This window comes from Talpa occidentalis, unplaced genomic scaffold (genome assembly GCF_014898055.3).
Source record: "Talpa occidentalis isolate TD23 unplaced genomic scaffold, MPIMG_talOcc4v2.1 talOcc4.2, whole genome shotgun sequence".
NCBI classification, from domain to species: domain Eukaryota; kingdom Metazoa; phylum Chordata; class Mammalia; order Eulipotyphla; family Talpidae; genus Talpa; species Talpa occidentalis.
The window spans coordinates 7,060,975-7,084,443 of NW_023602073.1; the positions used below are offsets into that span (position 1 = coordinate 7,060,975).

Below are 23,469 nucleotides of genomic sequence, written 5' to 3' on the forward strand. Positions count from 1 at the left end.
CTGCACTCCTATGTTTATAGCAGCACTGTTTACAATAGCTAAGCTTTGGAAACAACCCAAATGCCCAAAAATAGATGACTGGATCAAGAAGATGTGGTACATATATACCATGGAATATTACTCAGCAATCAAAAAAGATAAACACATGCAATTTGCAGCAACATGGATGGCACTGGAAGGGATCATGCTCAGCGAAATAAGCCAAAAAGAAAAAGAAAAATACCGGATGGTCTCACTCATAGCAGGAATCTAGAAAACTTAAATAAGGGACCAGGAAAATGAATATAAGAAAGTGAAAATCAAAATCAACAAAAAACTATGAACCAGAGACACTTTTTGGGGGGTGGGGGGCGGGAGGGAAGGATTGGGGTCAGAATGGGGCGTTTGCAATTGTATGGGGGAATATAAAAATAAAATTTAATATTTAAAAAAAAAAAAAAAAAAAAAAAAGAAAAAGACAGAACAATGTGGTGGAGGGTAGATTGTGGAAATAATAACTTCTTAAAGAACTTTGCTGCTCAGGCCAGTGGGAATAGCATTAAAACACTTTTCAGTGATTCAAACATCCATTCAGACTTACATTCAGACAGGGCCTTGCAAAAGCACCAGCAAGGTTAGTTAATATAGCTGCATTGTGAAAGAGAGTTATCTACTAAAAATGAAACTCAGCTTGACTTTCCATAGCATCATTAAGTGATCCACAGATGGGGACTGTTTTCATATTATATAGAAATGGAACTGTTGTCAGGAACATGATTGGGATGCTCTCAAAAGGATTTAAATGTTACAGGACATCAGAGGTAGTTAAGAATGGGACAGTTTTGTTTTGTTTTTGCTTTGGAATCGACCCAAGTGTCCTTGTATGAGCCCAACTTGCCAGAGCAGTAATGCACATTTGTAAGTTTTATTGTGCAATGCAGTGGACCTCAGCCTGCCTGCGCATTCGAATCACCAAGGAAGATTTCAGAAATCCAGGTATCCAGGCCCTACCTGGGACAGGGCTGAGGCCTGGGCCCTAGCATGAATGCTTTTGAAAGCATCTAAGGGATTATAGGTCGTGCTTACCTGTGGGCAGCCCACCTGTGGGCTGAGAACCACTTTCCTGAAAGTTTCAGTAAACTCACCTAAAACCCCAATTCACTATAAAGATTGAAATTGAAGCCCCCATTCATTGTGAAAGAGGATTCTAAAATATTCCTGGATATAACACATTTCATTTATAGGACTAAGATTACATTGAAGAAACATATGGACATGATGAGCAATGGCATTGCTCAGTGTCTTGGTAACGTTTTTTTTTTTTTTAATTCAACTAAAACTGAAAACATAAGTGTGTCAGACACCAAACATCTTGCATATTTGGGAAAAAGCTTTGCGGTCAGTGTAAAGAGATAAGAATGAATATTGAAGGGCTGAAAAGGAATCCATATTAAGAAAGGAAATAACACTCTCTCCCTACCCAGACGTGCTGTATAATTTCCAGGTCTCCAAATAATTGTAGGGGAAAAAAATGGAATTATTATTAAACAGTTAATGCTTTAAATATCTAGTAATGATTTTTAAGAACACACAGATTTGATAAAAATGGCTAAAAACAAGTCAAGTGAAGGCAAGCAAAGGGTGGTCAGAAAGGGGATGTTAATATCAGCAAGTACTACAGTGTGGTGAATCCAGTGAGACAACTAAATGCTAGCTCTCTGTTGCTAAAAATAAAAAAAAATAAAAAAATATTAATTTAAAAGAATAGACTAATAAATAGGAACACCCTTTAAAAATAAGACTTCTTCTGGAGATCAGTAGTATACTTAAATACAAGGGCATTTTTAGACACTGAGCTGCTTCTTAGCCTGCTCATTATCTTTAATTCAGGCACATTTTAGGTAAAATGGAAAGGTACTGAAAAGTAAGTGTCCCCCATTCAGCTTTGAATCAGGGGCCTTCCCTGTGAGCCAATTTCTTCCTAGGGGTCCACAGAGGTATCTCTGTCCACCACAAGTATGCCTGTCTTCTTCTTCCTTAATTTTTGTCATTTTTTAATCATTTGCTTTCAATTAACTACTGTCATGATTTTACAGTGCCCTCTGGACATGCTCTTACTAATAGTTGCTACGATTCCCTTCATTTGACTTGTTTTTGGCCATTTTTATCAAATCTGTTTTTTCCTAAAAATCATTACTAGATATTTAAAGCATTAGCCGTTTAATAATATTTCCATTTTTTTCCCCTACAATCACTTAGAAGACCTGGAAAAAGTTATAATGATATGCCAGACATAAAATATTAAGAAATTAAATATCAGTTAAATGACTCAGTATATTTTAAAACATTCTAAGGCGACTTCAGCAGCTGTGTTACACTGTGTGTTGTTCTGTGTACACATGCAAATGTATGTATGGGTTAATATAGGTCTCCCTAGAGAAATATGATTGGCTTTCCTTTATCCACGTAGGTGCTTTTCCCTATAGGTGTCTTTTATCCCAAATTCATTTCTCCCTGTTTCATAACACATTCTAGGTTTCCTGGCACAAGGGCAAATTCTCTATTGAGTCCTCCTGTCTCTGGTGAAAATTGATATTTTTCTCCGGTCACTTCTGTCCTTGGTAACCTCTAGTGTGGTCCGGGAGTTAGTTCACATGACATCAGAGCCTCTAACATTATTTGCTGAACCTCATGGGGAGTTTTTTAAGAGGAAGTTGGCTAGGTGAAGACCAGTGCCAGTTAATACTGGGTGACCCTCCCCTGGAGGTCCAGCAGTGGCTTCTGGAATGAACAGAACTCCTGCAGGAAACGTTGGCTACCAAGCCCATCAGGGAGTGTAGCCAAGGTGGGTTCATCTGTAGGTCACAAGTGAATTAGGAAAACGCTGAGGAATACAGAATAAGAAGTATGACACGCAAGTTAGGTTGGCTAGAAGGTCCAAATCTTATCATAGAATTTTTGCATTGGGCAGTCGCTGATGGAATGCTTTTATTTATTTACTTTTATTAATGTATTTATTTTCTTACATCATTGTTAATTTTTGGACATTATTTGAATCCTCCCCTGAGGTGTAGACTCTCTAATTCTCCTACCACCACAGCATCCGCGATCCATCACCACAGTCCCTGGTGCTCTTCCCTACCCTGTTTTGACCCCCCTCCTTATCCCTCCCCTGCTGGATGTCTCACATCTATGGTCAGCTTGCACGTTGCATCTTTTCCTGACCCTTTATTCTATTCCTCTATATTCCCCGTATAAGTAAAACCATTCGATATTTATCTGATGGAATTCTTAAGTAACTGGACTAGTAACTTCTATCAGTTTTCAAGCTGATTTGTTTTGAGACTTTTTATTGGTAGTGTCAATCTAAGCAGAATATGATCATTTTCATCATTTTAAAATCCAACAGTTTATAAATCCTAACTTTGTAAAAATCCATAAAGAATATAGATACCTGCCCTTGGATCTTTCAATTCTTTTACTCAAAATGTCAGACGCAGAGGGGATGAGGGCTGCTCAGTTAGGATTAACTCCCACAGGAGGGAGGAAGAACATGATTTCACAGGCCTCACTGTGGGATAAAGGCCAGGAATTGTCCCCCAAAGCAGAAAGCCCAAGTTCTCTCAGAGGTCCAGTCTCATCGTTTTAGTCAAGGTTTACACTTCTACATTGAGTATGGTGGAGTCTTTCCTTACCGGATCTTGGGTTACCATTATGTTTTGTTTAGCCTTCTGAGTGAACTCCTCTAAAAAGCTGTTTTCATACTAATTTAATACTTTGTACTTAAGCCACCATAGCAAATATGTCCTTCTTTTCAGCAGATGGCTTTTGCCACAAAATAACAAGAGCTAGTTGTTGAAAAAAATAATACAATGATGGGACAGGGGCCTTGTTTTGACAAAATAGTACTGTATTCACATAGCAAACAACTCATGACCGAAAAACCAGCTGAAGGCAGTAACTGAGGCCAAACTTCAATGAATGTTTTCCCTTTAAAAGCCTTTCCAAGAATCAGAGATCTTAAAGCTAGGAGGAAACCCATTGCCTTAATCCCAACTGTTTGGACATTTGAGGGAAACTGAGTCCAAAGGGAAGAGGTGTCTCATCTTGGGTCATGCACTGAGTATTAGCAGAAGACCAGGATAAAGCCCAGGCCTCTGTCCCCTGGCACTGAGGGTGGATTCTTAGTCTTCCCTTTTGTGACAAAAACCACACCTTGGTTAGGATTTGGTGTGATGGCACAGAAAAGCTACTGTTTTCATTGACTAAAAGTAACCTTTACTGCTGAGTGACTAATATATATATATTATATTATATATATAACATATATATGACTAATATGCATAATATAATATATAATATAAAATAAAATAAATCATATTATTTAATTATATTATATTATATTATATATTATATACACTATGATTTATTATTATATATTATATACTATGTATTATATTATAATGTATTATATTATATGTTATATTATATTTATTAATATATTATAGTAATATATTATTGTAATATATTACTATAATATATATATTATATAATATATAAATATAACGATATAATAATATATAAATATAATATAATATATATTATATATAATAATATATAAATATAATATATAATTGTGTTATATATTATATATAAATTTAATATAATATATAATATTATATATTATAATAATATATAAATATAATATATTATAATACATAAATATATATTAATATAATATAATATTATATATATGTTCCCCATTTAAAGCAATTCTGTGAAGTAAGTCTTATTAAACTTACTTTACAGTTTAGAACTCATGCAAAGGCAGAATTCAAACCCAGGTCTGTCTGGGCCTGGATCTGGGACCCTTTCTTATTATACTAAATTACCTCTCTGATTTATCCTTTCAGTAAAATAAAATACTCAGTCTTGTAGAATGAAGAGTCAGTCTTTTAGGTATTCCAATGAACAGCAACAGCTCCTTTGTCTTTAAAAGTCTTTAGAGAAATGATCTAGAAAAATATTCAGTTTGTTTTATTATGAAGCCTCAGCATCCATAGAGGACTTCCCAAGTTGTGATAAATCTATATAACTGAGCAAGATGCCCGTGTTAAATTAAGGGAAGAAAGCAAATTTTAGAGCAGTGTACATGGTATGATTCCATTTATGTTTGGCCAAATATTCCTCAAACATAGAGAATGTTTGAGAAGGTATACAACAAACTCTTTAAAATGGTTCATGCTAATGAGTGGATTGGGGGGTCAGGGGATTAAACCAGGGATTAGGAGATTATTTAAGTACCATTTTAATGATATGATATACATTCTCACCAATGTATATTATATAAAAAACTAATTTTAAAAGAAAATCATGTAAATTAAAACTTTCTTTATAAACCCTTTACAATTCTACTTTATAACTAGAAATGATGGTCAGAAATTCATTCCTATTGCTTTGGACTGTGAAAGGGTAAATCAAATACATAAATTGGGAGGATTCCTTCTGCTGTGATGAAAGTTGTGAAAAGCCCAGTGCAGAGTTACTAGTCAGTAATTTTCTCCTCCACTAGACAAAAAGTGGTAAGACCTAATCTCTATCCCAAATGACAATAGTTTGCAGTGTGTGGAATGTTATTGAAAGATTGATCTCCCTCTGAATACTCAGAATAGCTCTCCCCACCCCCAACACATCCAGAGTAGGCTTTTTCCAATAAATGTCACCCAGGCATGTGAAATTAAGGTTAATTGAGCCCCATGAGCTTCAAGAGAAAGCCAGTCATTACCCAAAAGAATGAAGACTGCCCAGATTTAAGGTTAACTCCAGGGACAAATAAAACACAACTTTTTATTGGAGAAACTTATTAATATGGCAGGCAAACACCTAGAGGCACGTTTTGTTCTTTGAGTCACCCTCTCCTCTTCATTTGAGAGACTCTCTCCAATGCCCCGGGCTCCTATCCTGTTCCTTAACTCAGGCTATAAATCTTCGGTTTGTTCTGTTCACTCTAGAACTTTTAGCCATGTAGATTCTTCATACATTGTTCTTTTTCTTCTACTGATCTGTCTGATTTTAATTTGCTTAGTCAGAGAAGAACCCAGAGGGATGCAGGAATTATCAAGTTTAACTTTTTATCTTGAATTAAAAATTCACTGCTCATGCAGGGCCTTTTGCCCTCTTGCATTCATTCCCAAGGTGTTTTTTTTTTTTTTCTTCTCCTGAGTTCTTTTCCAGCTTCAAAATATCTTTGCATATTTTATCATTTTGGTAATAGCCTATAAATAAGTCTGGGAATCTAATAGATTTTTATCTTTGAAAATTAGCCTTATGGTTACCAGGAATTAGATCTTATTTTTTAAAGATTTATTTATTTATGCATGCAAGACCTGGGGTACAGGCCAGAGGTGTGGGGGGTGAGAGGATTCACCAGAGACAGAGTGGGGAACAGAGCAGGGGATTGACTGAATCCCCTCACACTGCTGAGGGGAGCAGCTGGTGAGAAAGGAGAGGTCTGCTGCACCATGTGGGTAGCTCCCTGGCCAGCTGGGGATCGAACTTGTGCTCCAGTGGTTACGGACAGATTCATAGGTTGCATCTTCACCCCTTGCGCCACCAGGGAGGCCCACCACGAATTAGATCTTTAGGGATTGGTGCATTCATCTTGTTTTTAAATCTGCCAATAGAAATTTAGAATTTAGAATTTAGAACTGACATTTTCAATTGTGTTTATTCTTCTTTTCCTGCCTTTCTCCTCGGCCCATGAATGTCTGTCTCTCCATTTTAAAAAGTATCTTCCTCCAGGTAAACCCGACAGACACGCCACTGAGAAAACCGCCAACCAGACTGAAAAAACTTAAACTCAAAAAGGAAGTCAAGGCTTTCACGATGAAGGACATAGACGAGAAGCTGCAGGCGGCAGAGGAACGCAGGAAGGTACTGGAATGCTCCCTGGGGCGAGTACATCGCGCCTGAGCTCCAGGCAGGGGCTCCTATCAGCAGCTTTGCGACAAATTGCAAGGATTTGTATTACATTTTTTTTTTAATAGAGGCATGTTTTGTTTGTTTGTTTGTTTGTTTGTTTATACAAGCACTGGGGTGCAGGCCAGAGGCGAGGGAGGGTGAGAGAATTCACCAGAGCCAGAGCAGGGAGCAGCGCAGGCAGAAGGACCGAAGTACACTGCTGAGGGGAGCAGCGGGCGGCAGGAGAGGTCTGCGTACCATGTGGGACCCTCCTCCGGTGGCCGGGGAGCAGCCGGGGATGGAACCGGCGCCGCAGAGGCCGCGGGCAGCTTCGCAACCCAGCGCTCAACCGCTGCGCCACCGGGGAGGCCCTATATTACATTTTTTTTAATTTTTTGTAAAGGTTTATTTATTTATACAAACAGGAACTGGGGTACAGGCTAGAGGTATGGGAGGTGAGAGGATTCACCAGGGACAGAGTGGGGAACAGAACAGACAGATCTACCGAAATACACTGCTGAGGGGAGCAGCAGGCGTGACAGGAGAGGTCTGCTACACCATGTGGGTAGCTCCCTGGCCGGCCAGAGGATTGAACTTGTGCTGCAGAGGCTGCGGATCTCTTCATAGTGCGGTGCCTAACCCCTTGTGCCACCAAGGAGGCCCCGTCTTACATCTTGAAATGATCTATCTGCTTTCTATGTTGCATGTTTTTTTTTTTTTAATTTTTAAAAAAAAATTATTATTTATTTATTTATTTATTTATTTATTTATTTATTTATCCATACAAGCGCTGGGTATAGTCAGAAGCGCGGGATGGTGAGAGAATTCACCAGAGACTGAGTGGGGAGCAGAACAGGCAGACTGACGAAGTACACTGCTGAGGGGAGCAGCGGGCGGCAGGAGAGGTCTGCCATGCTATGTGGGACCCTCACCTGGTGGCCAGGGATCGAACTGGTGCTGCAGAGGCTGCGGGCAGCTTCACAGCCCAGTGCTTAACTGCTGCGCCACCAGGGGAGGCCCTCTATGTTGCATGTTTGATACCCTGTGTATGGAAGGAATAAAACAATATCTTGACACTGGTTGAATTGGGTGCATCGGACCGCCTAAGGAAACTGTAGCTTACTCTCAGAACTAAGTACACTGCGGAGTTTTCTTTATATGAAAAAAATAATAACTTCCCTTGGGGCGGGGTTTGGGGTGACAGGGTGGAAGGTGGGAGATGCAGGCCATCAGCTTTTGCTCTGGTATCCCCCTAACTTGTTGCCACTCTTCTGGAAAGCAACCCAGCCTCAGAGCTTTGGTCTAACAGCTTTCATTTCCATCTCCCTAGTGACGGCTCAGAAAACAGGGACTAGACAGAAGCTCTGTGATGCTGTCTGTAGCCTTCAATAGTAGTAGCTCAACCTGTTTGGTAAATGACAGACAAGGACCTAGAGAAGCCAACAGTGTCCATTACAAGCAATATTAATGAGCGCCTGGAGGTTATTCTGTTTGTTTGTTTGTTTTTCACTCTCTATAATGCTTTTCAGACTAAAGAAGAAGAAATAAGGAAAAGACTACGCAGTGACAGACTTTTGCCCCCAGCCCACCATTCAGGTTCTGCTGAACCCAGGGCTGAGGTTCCTTTTGCCGAAGGACTTAACACAGTGAGATCTTCCGTGTTTGAACCACCTGACCCGCAGGAAGGGAAGCCTTTGAAACGGAAGAAGAGTCACAGTGAAGCCACCTCAAATGAGAGAAATTATAATGGTGAAGGTATCGGTGTCGTGGTGGAGTCGGACATGTCCTACAACCAAGCAGATGACGTATTCTAATAAGCTATTTTACATGAATTTCATGACAAAGCACCCATTCTCCCCAGTTGTGATGTTTTTAGTATGTGTTATGTTTTCTTTGATTGCCTGATCTGACCCCACTGGGATTTCTGCCTTGGGCTTAGGAATGATTGTATGAGCTGCATGGTCCAGAGGTTAGTTGAGTAAATTAAGCAGCTGTGCTATTTAAAAGTTGGGGGGAGAGAGGTAGAGGGGAGACTTGTGGAGCATCCACATGATGAAGCTGGCATTCTTCAGCATGGCTTCAAACATGGTGAAGATGCCTTTTATTTATAAATACCCTCCAGCTTACAGCCATGTGTCTGTGCCAAGTAAAACCCTTCCTTTTCAAACCTGCCCCTTGGCTGTGTCCACCTTCAGAGGATCCTTTAAGACAAATTGCAGAGTTTCGTGCTATGTATTTCATTGACCTGTGTGCTTCTTAGACTCTATGTTCAGGCGTTGGTCCTTTGTGTGGCCAAGTTGTGTTGTGAAGAATTAAAGCAATATCTTTTGTTCTTTTATTTTTTATTTTCTTACATCATTGCTCATTTTTGTACAATGTTTGATTTCTCCCCTCAGGTGTTGACCCCATAATTCTCCAGCCACCACAGCACCCATGATCCATCACCACAGTCCCTTGAGCTCTTCCTTCCCTTGTTTTGACCCCTATCCCTCTTAATCCCCTTCCCCTGCTGTAGTCCTCAGATCTATGGTTTGCTTGCAAGTTTTGTCTTTGTTCTGTTTTCCTATATTCCTGCTGTAAGTGAAACTATCTGCTATTTTTCTTTTTCCTTCTGACTTATTTCATGGAGCATGATCCCTTCAAATTCCATCCATGTTGTTGCAAATAGCACAAGTTTATCTTTTTGATTGCTAAGTAATATTCCACTGTGTATGTAGACCACATCTTTTTGATCCAGTCATCTTGGGGCATTTAGGTTGTTTCCATATCTTAGCTGTTGTAAATAGTGCTACAATAAATATAACAGTGTAGGTTTCCTTTTAAATTAGTGTTTTTGTGTCCTTTGGGTAGATTCCTAGGAGTGGAATCCTGTGGTAAATCCATTGTTAGTATTTTGAGGATCCTCCTTATAGCTTTCCATGTAAAACAATATCTTGAAAGTGGCTGAATTGAAGTTTCATCCATACAGCTTAAGGAAGCAAAATCCAAGTCTCAGGACTAAGTAAAACATGAAATTTTCTTCATGTGAAAAAAAAAGAAATACTTCAGTTGGGTTCAGGGTAGGGTGGAGCACCTGGGAGGGATAGATGGGGAAGAAGCACTAATGTCAGTTCCCTACTTCCTTCTGGGCACCCTGCGTGGAGGAGTTTCCAGCCCTCTCTTGTTAGAATTAGGCTTTGCTCCTTCCTTCTTCCTGGCCATATACATCTAACCAGCCATCATGTCTTCTGAGTCTGCATTCTTAAGATCACTTGCACCTTCCCCTGTGGTTAGGTAGTGACCTTACCATCATTCAGCTGAATGACTACAGGAGCTTCCTCTATCTTTACACCCCAGCCCTCTGCTTAAAAAGTTTTTGTTGGTTCCTTTCATGGTCAAGGAAAAGTCCAAACCCTTTTTGTGGCCACCATGAAGGATCTCAGCTTTCACAGTTCATCCAGTTCCTCAAACGCAGCTCACTCTCCATACTTCTGGGTCTTTGCATATGCTGTAGCCTTCGTACCTTCCCCACTTTATTTAACCTACACCTTCTGTTGTTCATGCTTCCAGATAGCCACCCCTTTCTTCAAACGCCCTGAACTGGGTCAGCACCCCTCTCTGTGTTGGCTGTGACAACCCAGGCTGCTCATCTTCCACTCATCACCCTGCCCACATTTTCTTGTGTGTTCCTGACACATTCTCATCTTCATCACTCGAGACTGTGGTTCTAACATGGCCAATGGGCAACCAGTCTTGATCAGAGTTGTACCTCACAAAATGAATATTGGCACATAGTCCGTGCTGTGTCAATAATCTCTTTAGTTATGAATTGATAAACCCATACATCATCCAGAAGCAGGACAGCCCCAGGAGATGGCTTGTTTCTCTGGGAATCAGTGGGGTGAGGCTGGGGGCTACATGCTGACTTTAGTTAAGGACCCCCCAGCACCTCCTGCTTGGACATTCCCCTTGGGGTGTTGCAAATGGGCATCTTGTGTTCCTGTTGCCAGTAGGACAGAGAGTCCTACAGCCAGTGAGGCATGGTGAAGGTGAGAGAAAAGTTTTGTTTAAAACTCATTCCACAGGCCACCCTAGTGGTGCAAGGGATTAAGTCTCAGCACTATCAAACTATCACTAGCCACTGCATCACGAGTTCGATCCCATGCCAGGGAGCTGACCCATATGGCACAGCAGACCTCTCCTGTCTCGCCCACTGTTCCCCTCAGCAGGGTAATTCAGTCAGTCTGCCTGTTCTGCTCCCCACTTTGACTCTGGTGAAGCCTCTCGGTGCCCCTCCCCCGCACTTCTGGCCTACACCCCAGTTCTTGTATGCATAAATAAATAAATCTTAAAAAAAAAAAACTCATTCCAGAGCCTTTTAAGAATCAAAGTCTGCTTCTTACAGGGTGATCTTTAAAGCCCTACAGACTCTCTGTGCCTCCAACACACTCTACCTTACTTTGAGCTAGCCACTTTCAAGGAGTTGTACCAAATGATTTTTTAAAAGTCCTTTGTAAACAAGAATATACCATAATATTAATAGTCTTTTATTGATATAAAATCCCATGGGAACAACGTGGTGTTGTTCATCCATCTTGAGTTTTTCCATGGAGATGACCTTGCAGGTAGGTGCCAATCTTACGAAATATTAGGGAAGCTAAAAGTTACTGGAGTAGCATACTTAGCAAAAGATTTGGGTATTATGCAGAGCGCTGCAGAAAAATAAAATTTAAATGACCCCAAATTACATTCAATGCAAATTTAAACAACTGTTGTCAATAAAATTGCCAGATTTGATAAATAAATAATGCCTTCTCTTGAAATCTGATGCTCTTGTCTGTGTTATTTATAGTGGCTTGGATGGTTATTGGGTTAATCTATATATGGTCTAGATGTGAACCTAATCTTTGACAAGAGGTTTGAAAACCTCTTGCATATAATGAGCTAAACATGCCAAAGAGAATCAGACCCTAAGTGACAAGCTGTTTGTTTTCTTAGTGATGCCATACACTTTAACAGGGTGGGATGAGAAACACGGAAAAGCCCTGTCTGGATTCTGGGAACTGCTCTGAGCTCAAGGTATATTTCTACTCAAAAAACCATCTGTGGGTGGGCCTCCCTAGTGGCGCAAGGGGTTCAGACACAACCTATGAAACTGTCCACAGCCTCTGCAGCATGAGTTTGATCCCCCAGCCAGCCAGGGAGCTACCCACAGGGCACAGCAGACCTCTCCGGACTCACCAGCTGCTCCCCTCAGCAGTGTATTTCAGTCAATCTGCCTGTTCTGTTCCCCACTCTGTCTCTCGTGAATCCTCTCACCCTCCACACCTGGCCTGTACCCCAGCTCTTTTATGCATAAATAAATAAATCTTAAAAAAAAATCTGTGGGTTTAGGGAAGAGGAAAGAGAGGCTAAGATTCTCAGCATCTCCTGCCTTCCCAGAGCCACTGGCACCCCCAAGACAATGCTTGCATGAAATTGTCTGCCTGTCACCAGCTACCAAGTCTATCCCTGCAATTAAAAAAAAAACCAAACTTCAAGTGTAAAATGATTTTTTCCCATGACCATGTTTTTTTTTTCCTATTTTATTGAAAATTGTTTTATAATATTGTTTAGGTTTCAGGCATACCTGTATTTTTTTTAGGATGATTTATGCTGAAGAGTAACAGAAAAGAAATATTGCAAGTTCTAGAAGACAGCCTCTTGGGATCATGTAAATTTTATGTGTTGAGATAATATCACTGATTTCTTCATGCTTAAAACATAAAGTTTTGAACAACTGCTAGGGTATTTCAACTGAGATCAAACCACAACCTTCAGGAAGACAGGAATCAGGAAGACAAGATTAGGTAAACGTCTCTATCATTTTAAATGGGGGCATGTAAAACAGGCCCGTGTAGAGTTTTTCATAAATGATGACCTTCTGTGTGGTTTGATATCTATTAAGTCTTCTGGCATTTTTTTTTTTCAGGGGAGGGGAACATGCTTTTATGAATTACACTTAAAATAATAATTAAAACTTATTTTTTAAATATATCTCATATACTTAAAATAATACATGTTCTAAGATATTTATGACATTAAAGTGATTTTGTAATCACAGCACCAAAAATAGAATTTATCACAGAGCGTTGCTATAGTGACCACTGGTAATTTATGACTGAGCCTATTTCTGTGTTCGGTATTCCATTATCAGTAAATAGCTAGTATTTGAAGGAGTAATTACATGGTAAATACTGCATTCTAAAGACATGCAGTGTCACAGTGTGTCGGTGAATAGATGACTTCTACACCCTCATAACCCTTCTACTCGGCACCTTCTCACAGGATGGTGCAATTTACTACCCTGGCAGGTCCATAAAGGACATTATATATAAATAAATAAATAAATCTTAAAATAATAAATAAATAAACTGTGAGAGATGGCAGTTATGGTCCTTCTGTGTCACTTGCTATTTGTCTTTAAAAAGGAAGAGCTGCCTCTTTGTCTTTACTTTTTAAAAATTACAGTTATAACAAGAAATACCGAGAAATACAAAAAGCAAAAGACACCAGGAATCTAACTTTTGTCCCTTTAGCCAAGATAACTGCTGAGCCCATTTTGCTATATGCAGTTCCGCACTTTTTCCTTCCCAAAATGAACTCATGGACTCAGGTTGCTTAGCTCTTTTGTAATCTTAAAAAAAAAAAACAAAAACAAAAAAACCCTCAACAGTGCAATAAATCAGTCTTCTCCCAGTATCCTTAATGATGGAACATTGTCTAGTCTCCCTATTAGGTTTCTAGGAGTTTCTAGAAAGAGAGTCAGAGCTATCATTTTATTTTTTTGTGGGGGAGGGTGTTGAGGGGAGGGAAACCTTTATGGGATTACTTTCTTTTGTCATTTAGAAACAAGAAATAATAGTCAAAAATAAAGGATCTTTTTTTTTTTAAGATTTATTTATTTATGCATACAAGAGCTGGGCCAGAGGTGTGGGGGGTGAGAGGATTCACCAGAGACAGAGTGGGGAGCGAAACAGGCAGATCTACTGAAATACACTGCTGATGGGGGGCAGCAGGCGAGTCAGGAGAGGTCTGCTACACCATGTGGGCAGCTCCCTGGCCAGGGATTGAACTCATGCTGCAGAGGCTGTGGATTACTTCATAGTGGGGTGCTTAACCCGTTGCGCCACCAGGGAAGCCCCACCCTGAACTTTTTTTTTTAAGATTTATTTATTTATGCATACAAGAGGTGGGGTACAGGCCAGAGACGAGAGGATTCACCAGAGACAGAGTGGGAAACAGAACAGGCAGACTGACTGAAATACACTGCCGAGGGGAGCAGAGGGCAAGTTAGGAGAGGTCTGCTGCGCCATGTGGGCTATTCCCTGGCCGGCCGGGAATCAAACTCATGCTGTAGAGGCTGTGGATTGCTACATAGAGCAGTGCTTAACCCGTTGCGCCACCAGGGAAGGCCCCCACCCTGAATTTCTGTAGCAGATCATGGAGTGCAGCTCTCTGGGTTTTAACAAGCCCTCCAGATGTCTGGCGCACACTAGAGCTTCCCTGAGCTTTCATCCACCCTGTAAGCACACTAAGCCATGCCCGGAATAAACCGCCCACACTTCCCAGCATACCCATGTACTTCTGCCTGCAAGAGCTAAGTTGAATATTTATCGAGTCAGTTCATTCTAAAATCTATTAGCACCATTTATACTGGCTATTATATTTAATGTTAACCAGTATGTTTAATGTGGTCTATAAAGGACTAGATACACTGTTAAAAAATCTCCAAAGGATTATACACTCACATCATTTCAGAAAATGTACAAATTTCATCTTCTAATTTAAATGAACTTAAACTTCAAATGAAGATAATACATTATGGATGTGGCTTATGTAAGAATTCTGATCATGACTTGGTATTGCATCAAAGTATGTGCAAATGAAGGAATATGTTAATGATTTGTGTTAAAATAAAATATTTGGGGTATATAGGCATTGTTTAAGTCTACCTGCTTAATGAACTGTTTTTTCTTAACTAATAATGTCCAGCTCAGTGCATCTATTGTATTTGGGAATGTTTGTATAGCGTAATTTTAATATATTGATTAATCAATTATTCACTGGCCATTCAAAATTGCTCAAACACTTTAAAAATCACTTAAAGGGATTTGGAAACCTAAAAATGTTGGGAAATGCTGTTATTTATTTAACCAAACCCTGTTGTCAGAGAGTTATTTCAATATTATGTTATTGCAAATAGTTCTACAAGTCAACATGAAAATGCTAGCTTTTTAAATTAATCTTTAATTTTTTCTCATAAGTTCTATAAAATGAAAAATTTTCATTTTGGATTGCATACGCCACTGCAGAGAATTTGACAATGCAAAGAATTGCCATTTCTACAGAAATATTGTGACAATGAGTGACTGCTTGATTAGCCTAGATAACTTGAAACCATTTGTTTAATCCTCAAAGGAGGGGCTGTTTATTCCTTTGTCCTTCCAAACTTGTTTGAAATCTGTGCAGCTTGAATGCTGGAAATCCACAGCAGAAAACAAACAAACAAGCAATCTCCAGCTGCTGCTGAGGTAGAGAAACTCATTTGGACTTGAATCCTCAGTCCAAGGTGAATAATCACTGGCTAGAAAGATTAGCATCTCCTGTGTAACATACTGTACAAGGGGAAATAGTGGTGCCATTGGCAGATGGCTTTGGAGTAGTGATTTGGTTAATTGCATTCTACTCTCTGTAATGTAAAAATCACAGCATTGATAATTTCATGTCACTCAGCCTAATAAAAGGCTGCTATTTCATGTGATCAAGACCTTGCTCCCTCCAGCAAGGTGACAAGGGAGAGAAGAAGAAAAGCATGGTTTTGGGTGGGGTAGTGCCCCGAGACTCAAGGTGACCCCTGGAACCTCCCAACAATCAGGACAACCGAGCCCTCCTGGAGGTGGCTGCTAATTAACTGTTACTCCCCTTGTCTGTCTCCCATGCTGCCTCAACAAGATGGTGAATATTTTTCAATATATTTCTTCCCCTTCCTTCCTTGGACTTAAATGGAAAGTTCTAGAATGATATTATTTACCTCCCTTTCCAATTCTCTTTTTATTCCAAGATAATTTAGTACTCGTGATTTAGGATTGTTAAATTATCCATAAGGTAAGCTTTTTTGTTTCAAGAGTCCCTATATGAACTTACATGCAGATTCCCTGGCTGTTCACCCCTATTCATTTGGGTGGCCACGTATGTATAGAAATATCTTGTGTCATTGTTCATTGCTGTTTCTTGATATCACTTTTCCTATCTTAATGCATGTTTGGGGTTTTGATCTGGTTAGAGGCTTCCTTGAGAAAATTTCTCACTTGGGAGCATTTTGGTGATGAAATCTCTGAAATGGTACATCTTAAAATTCTTCAAATCGTGAGACAGGTTCTTTTAGCTGAGTATCAGATTGTGGCATGAAGTTGCCTTCACCACAAGTCTGTTTATTTAGTTGTACTGTCCTTTAGTTTCTAGGGGTGCATATGAGAAGTCCAATGCAATTCTGGTTCTTTATCTTTGAAAAGTGATTTGTTTTTTCCTGAAGGATTTATGCTTTTTTTTCTTTTTTCTTTGATTCAGAAATTTCATTGGGATTTCCCCAGATGTGTCTTTTCTCATACATACACTCTGGAAATCCATATACCTTGTCAACCTGCAGGCCACCAATATCTATTCAACTTACAGGAAATGTGCTTTTATTATTTTTTAAAACATCACCTCTCTTTCTGGAGGCCTATTTATAGAATCAGGTCTCTTTTCCAAGCCTCTTATCATTACTCTTAATATAGTTTTTCTTCTGGTCATTGAAATATTTCTTAGACTTGCTTTCCCAAGGGCACCAATTTGGATCTTCACACTGTATTTCTCTTCTATTTACCTTTGGAAATGTTTATTTGACAAATCATTGATTTTTGTTCTTTTTTTTTAACCTTTGGATTGCTAGGGACTCTTTTTAACCTTATTTTTCCTCAACTAAATTGTCTCCTCCAGCAGCTTCACTTCCTGAGACATGTGTTCTAGTTGTAACAAGTCATCATCATTTTTGCTGACTCTCCTTAGGGTGAGCTCTGTAGCTGTGACTGTTGTTGTTACTCTCTGTCTCACTGGAGTGCCCAAGCAAGGTTGTCCAAATGCCCTTAAAGGCAGTAGTTACAGGAAGAGGGAGGCAAATCAGTCTCCACCCCAGGGGGCTTACAATGGCAGTCAGGTGTCCAGCCCCACTGGTGTGCACTGCATTAGATACGCTGGTCTCTGTGCACTTTTCAATCTCATGAACAGGGAGGGCTTAGTTAACCCATTTAGCTTTTTCACATGGAAACCCAGTTACCAAGCACATTTTGTCAAAGGCAGATTGTGACTTTTGCACTTTGTCTCCGAAAGCTTCATTATTCCCAGTCATTACCCATCCTGAGCTCCTTGACAATGCCCTAAGAAGAAAATCTTTTGCTGGTCCTTTCTGCTGAAACCCAGCAAAACTTAGACCTTGCTGTCATCCAGCTTATATTCATATATCTGCATTCCTTGCATACTTCTATGGCCTCTGAGAGGGCTTATCAGTCTTTCTCTATTCATTATTCAATTCAAATCTCTCACTCTTTGCATTTTCCCAAGTGCTTCTTCAATATATACCAAAAATAGGCATGTTATTTTTCTCCTCTGATTTATTGATGGGGTTGCATTATATCAGCATCTCTGCCAATGCCCAGCTGCTCTGTCATTGCTGGAACAAACCCCAACCAAGTCATTTTTTTCATTAAGATGCCTTCACATTAAAATAATAAAATATTGAGTGCACACCAATTTAACCAGAACACAAAAAACAAGGCAAATGCACAGTTGGTTGGTATAGTGCTTATTGGTCAATATGGGCCCACATTTTCTACCTCTCAGTTCTTCTACCCAAATTCGTTCTAAGGTGGAGAGATATTTCTTATGTCATAGGGTGGTTTTCAGTAGCAACTGAGGCTACATATTTCCTCACTGACCTTTGACAGACAATCATTTAAAGAACATCTTCCATAAAAGCACATAGGATGCTTCCTTAAAGACCCAGAAATGGGGACTTCCCTGGTTTAGAGGAGTTAAAGTCTCAGCACTATCAAGCAATCACCAGCCACTGTGGCATGAGTTCGATCCCAGGCCAGGGAGCTACCCACATGGCGTGGCAGACCTCTCCTGTCTCCCCGCTGCTCCCCTCAGCAGTGTGTTTCAGTCAATTTGCCTGTTCTGCTCCCCACTCTGTCTCTAGTGAATCCTCTCACCCCCTGCACCTCTGGCCTACACCCGTTCTTGTGTGCATAAATAAATAAAAATAATATTTCTTATTAAAAAAAGGACCCAGAAGTGTCTCCTTCTATCCCATGCTCCTAACCTGTGTCACTGCCAATTTCTGAGCCTGCCATTCTCAAGGGCTGGCAAGGGCATATATCTGAATAAAAATGTGTTGCATTCAGCAGAGAGAAGGGCCACTGGAAAAGCAAACAACAATGTAAACCATAGTTGTGGGGTGTCATAATTTTAACATGATACTGGAGTCATTTTGCTCTTATTTTGAATTTTTCCTATTGGCATGTGGCTTTCTTCATTATGATTCTTTCTCATCAGAAAGATATCTTAGGAATTCTCTACCAGAAACCCAGCATGTAGGCACGCAGCCTAACTCCCTTCCCTGCTGCTAGATTTGGGTCTGTCTCCTGATGTTGCTCTTGCCTGCTATTTATGACCACCTCAAGGATCTTTAATGTTGCCCCTTTCAATGTATTTTTCATTTTTAGTTTTGGTAAAAAAAACTAAAAACTCCATAAAACATAAAATTTTTGTTAAGTATCAACTAGCTTTAATCTTGCTTGTTTCTTCTCATGCCAGTCTTTGGTAAGTATAACTAATCTGCACCATAGGGGTGAAAATCTCACAAGTAATATTTAAGATGTGGTAATTGATTATAGAAAATTGATCCTCTATTGTATGGAAGGGGGTAGAGTACAAGTACACACGAAAAATACTTTAAAATGGATGGTGACACATGAAAAATATTTTAAAATGGATGGCCTATTCTCCAAAAAAACAAATTATATAATAATTAGACAACTATTCTGTCTCCTCCCTGCTTTCTTTTTTCTTATCCCTTTGTGTGACTATTATATTTGTCTTCCCCCAAATTCACTTGCTTTTTTGTTTTCTTTTCCTTTTCTTTCTTCCTTAAATATTTCAGAAAATAAGCATTATGAAATTTATTATATTTACACTGATGAATTACAGAGTGGTTATCCAATCGGTGGGTACACTAAAAACTTTTCCATTTCTGGAATTTACTAAAATCACAAGAACTAAGAGGCTTCATCTCTATAGTTTTTTGCTTTGGCCTGTGTCCAGCAGGTGGCACTAAAGGATAGTTACTAGAGCAATACTGTCTGGATAAACTGAACATCTGTTAGGTTTTAAGGCATTTTGAATCATCCCTTCTGATTACATAATAGTCAAAAACTTGAAGTTATTCTTGAATAATTTGTCTTCTTGATGATTTCAATGAACAGGTGGGTGATGCTTCCCACATGCTTAATCCTCAGATCTTTGTTGGAAAAGCTTTGATTTCTTCCTACTAGAAAGCCTAGAGCATTTTCCTGGGAAATTCTTTTTTTCTTTTTTGTCTACACACTCACCTTAGGTGATCTCATGCGGTCTGATGGTTCAAATACCATCCATATCCAGATTGCTAAAGCCCTCTTCTCGCAATCCAGCTTAACATGTTCCCAGCACAGCTCCCTCCCTCCCCATGGCCGACACCCCCCCCCCCCCCCCCCCCCCCCCCCCCCCCCCCCCCGAACCCTGATGTCATTTTTTACATTTTCTATTCAATCCCTTAGCAGCTCTTCTTTCAAAATATAATCAGAGTCTGACTGCTTCTCACCACTATGCACTAAATTTTCGTCTGAGGCACAACCTTGCCTTTATCATCATCAACTTCTAATTCATCGCCCTGCTTCTGCCCTGTCTCCTTTCATCAGTTCCAAAGAGAGCAACTCAGAGGCCCCTGTTAAAACATAAAAAAAGAGAACTTGTTGCTCTTCTAATCAATATTCCAAAAATTATTTCTCATCTCACACCAAGTAAAGGCCAAAATCATTACAATGGAGCCCAATAGCATACATGATCAGGCCCGCAACCCCACCCCTATCCTCCTGGATGATATTCACTGTTGCACAGGCACTTTCTGTGTGTTTCCACTTCAGAGCCTCTGTGCTTCCTGCTTCCCCTTCCTGGAGACTCCTTCCCAGGACAGGGCCGGTTCTTGCACTTCCTCAAGGCCAATGAGCTCTCCAAGGAAACCACAGACTCACCATTCTCATAATTCTCTAGTCTGCTTCTGGCTTTATTCTTGTCCATAGTGATTTACACACACACACGCACACACACATACACACACATACTTTTTTCACATCTCTCCCCAACTATGAGTTCATGTAAGCAGAGATGTAAATCTGTTTTTGTTCACTGCTTCATCCCTGGGCATTAACAAGAGCTCCTGGCACTTCACTGGTCTTCAATACAAACTAGTTGAATGAATGAATGAATGAATGAATGAATGAATGAATAAATGAAGTGATTATTCTGCATTGACTTAGTGGTTGAACCCCAGAATAATCTGGGCACTCAAATATCACCTACTGCTCCTGACATTTGCCCAAAAGTATGAGCTTAAGCAGCTCTCTAAGTCCTTGGTCAAGGTTTTATTGAAAGGGAAGATTAAAACTCAAAACAAACCAATTCACATACCTTCGTAAATCACTTACTAATATATGTTCTGCCAATATTTCCCTTTCCTTGAGCCAGCTTTTATCTGAATGTACAACTCCTTCTGGCATAAATTCTACAGGGCTAAACACAATGACATCCTTTAAAAAAAAAATACCAGTAAGTGACAGAAAAACATCCTCACCCTTAGGATCATCTATAAATTTAGGGGTCCCCCAGCCTTGCCAATATTTTAGAAATCTGAGAATGGATGACTGTAATTTATTTTTTGGAACCACACTGAATTTCTTCTGTGACCACTTAGGTGTCTTCAAGCCCTAAGATACTTATTAATCTTAATAAAAAAGGACTTTGGAGTCGCTAGCCTCCAAATTATAGCATGCCCTCCATTTCAAATGCGAGGGATGTTATTAAATCATTTCTCTGTTTTTTTTGTCAGGTGAAATAATAGCTTTTTTTTTTTTTTTTTTTTTTTTTTTTTTTTTCCAGAAGAATAAGACCACATCCAAACTCTCTTTCATACTGACCAGGTTTAAAATGCTAAGACATTTTTGAGAGGGTGGGATAAGGAATTGGGAAAGTGGCGATCATTCTTGTGTATAGAGTAACAACAGTCTTCTTTTTATAAATCTGAATATTTTTCAGTGTCCAACCTTGAAAACATTTTCCAGGTCTAGCTACTTGATATGACCAACCCCCACTTAAAGAGCAATCTGTCTTTTCTCTTTAAGTACTTTTATGCTTCCAGAAAAAGTCAGCCAACTCTTTGTTTTTATAGTTTACCCTTGATATAGTCTTTCACGGACCAAATGTTAGTGTTCCATGTATTTGGTCTGGATGCTGTGCTAAGTCTTAGGGATATGGAGAGCACAGAGGTACAGAGAATAAAATTTGGCTTTATTTATAGGGGCCACAATGCAATAGAATTAGATGCAAACAGATAATCAAAATGCAATGGGAAGCCATCCAAATTAAAGCAGGGAGGAGAGAAGATGGAAAAGAAACTATTTCTGAAGAATTTTGTGAAGGTTTCGTGGAGAAAGTGACATTTAAGCATAATCTTGACTGATGAGTGGGAGTCTACCCAATATAGAAGTAGAGAACAGGACTGAGGGAGAACACGGTATACCAAAGACTGAGGTGCACAACATGGCGGCACGGTGTGGGATGGGGGTGCCTGGTGTGTCTTAACCAGAGGTGTGGCATGAGGGGAGATTTTGCTGGTATAGTTGAAGTGTCTGTGCTTTATCTATTTTTTAAAAGATTTACTTTATTTATTTATGCATACAAGAACTGGGGTGTAGGCCAAAGGTGGGGTGGGGAAGGTTGAGAGGATTCACCACAGAGTGGGGAGAAGAGCAGGTGGATTGACTGAAATACACTCCTGAGGGGACTAGCAGGTGAGACAGGAGAGGTCTGCTGCGCCATGTGGGTAGCTCCCTGGCTGGGGATCAAACTTGTGCTGCAATGGCTGCTGATAGCTTCACAATGCTAAGACCTAACCCCTTACATCACCAAAGAGGTCCTGGTTGGGCTTTCTCTTAGGAAAGCATTTAGGTCATAGATGAACCCACGAAGGTGTTTTAGGATGATAACTTTGGTCCAAGAATTCTCAAGGTGTGGCCCCAAACCAACAATAGCAGCTGCACTAGAACTTGATAGAAATCCAAATTCTTGACCCCAACCCAAGACTTCAGGATCAGAATTCTGGTCATGAAGCTTGGGAATTCATGCTGGGTAAAGTGTCAGGCTGACTCTTGTGCACACTCAAGTTTAAGAACCACAGACCTAGTAACAGTGGAAGATGAGTGATTTAAAGAAAGACGGAGGAACTGTTGATTGTTCTAAATAGTTCACCCCTGAAAAAATTGGCAAAGGGAAAGAAAGCCAGGGGCAAAAATTTTGACAGGACAGGATACACGGTAGAGATCTTGCTGAAATCTCATGTTTGGCAGGAGATAAGCAAAGGATGTTTGGAATACCAGTTCTCAAATCTCACTAAAATTATCTGGGTGGCTTTTCAAAAATATAACTTCTGGATCCCATTCTCAACGTAACCAAACAGAATTAGCAGTCTGCTTTAGACTTTGCTTCCTCTGCTGTTCTTACATCTTTTCCTGAATTTTGTGGGTTTTGTTCATGGAATCTTCTTCCTTGCTAAAGTTGTTCAACCACCTGCCCTTTCAGGGGATTTCTGTAAGTTGCACCTGCCTTCTTTACAAAGGAAGTCAGTTTCACATCTTAGGCTATGGCTCTCAATCTCTGACACTCATTAAATCCCTGGAGATATTTTTAAAATGCTGACACTCACACTAAATAATGTAGAATTCCTTGGAGAGAAGTGTTTCTAAAATGTTCCCCAAGTGATTCTGATGTGTAGCTAGCACTATGAACTGTAAAGTAGGTTCAACATTTATTTTAATGGAAAGGAATTTAAGGAAAAAGAGAATTGATGATCAAGGAGGAGCATCTCATGTAACTGAGGTGAATGGAGACATAGTCATTTTCGAGGGCATACAAGGCAGAGGGGGTAAGCACTGAGAAGAGATCATTACATTAAGTAAGGAGAATGATTCTGTTGCCTCTTTTTTTTTTAAAGATTTATTTACTTATGCAAACAAGAACCAGGGCACAGGCCAGAGGTTTGAGGGGGTGAGAGGATTCACCACAGACAGAGCAGGGAGCAGAACAGGCAGACTAACTGAAATACACTGCTGAGGGGAGCAGCGGGCGAGTCAGGAGAGGTCTGAGGCACAATGTGGGCATCTC

General features: G+C 39.9%; 1 protein-coding gene across 1 annotated transcript in view; it reads left to right on the top strand.

Moving 5' to 3' along the window:
- Positions 1–9,294, top strand: part of STMND1 (stathmin domain containing 1) — a 32,962-nt gene extending 23,668 nt beyond the window's left edge. Inside the window, exons 4-5 of the mRNA XM_037520739.2 lie at positions 6,781–6,912; positions 8,469–9,294. Of these exons, the coding sequence (XP_037376636.1) occupies positions 6,781–6,912; positions 8,469–8,753 (417 nt within the window). The 3' untranslated portion in view covers positions 8,754–9,294. The remainder of the gene's footprint in view (positions 1–6,780; positions 6,913–8,468) is intronic.
- The last annotated feature ends 14,175 nt before the right edge of the window (positions 9,295–23,469 follow it).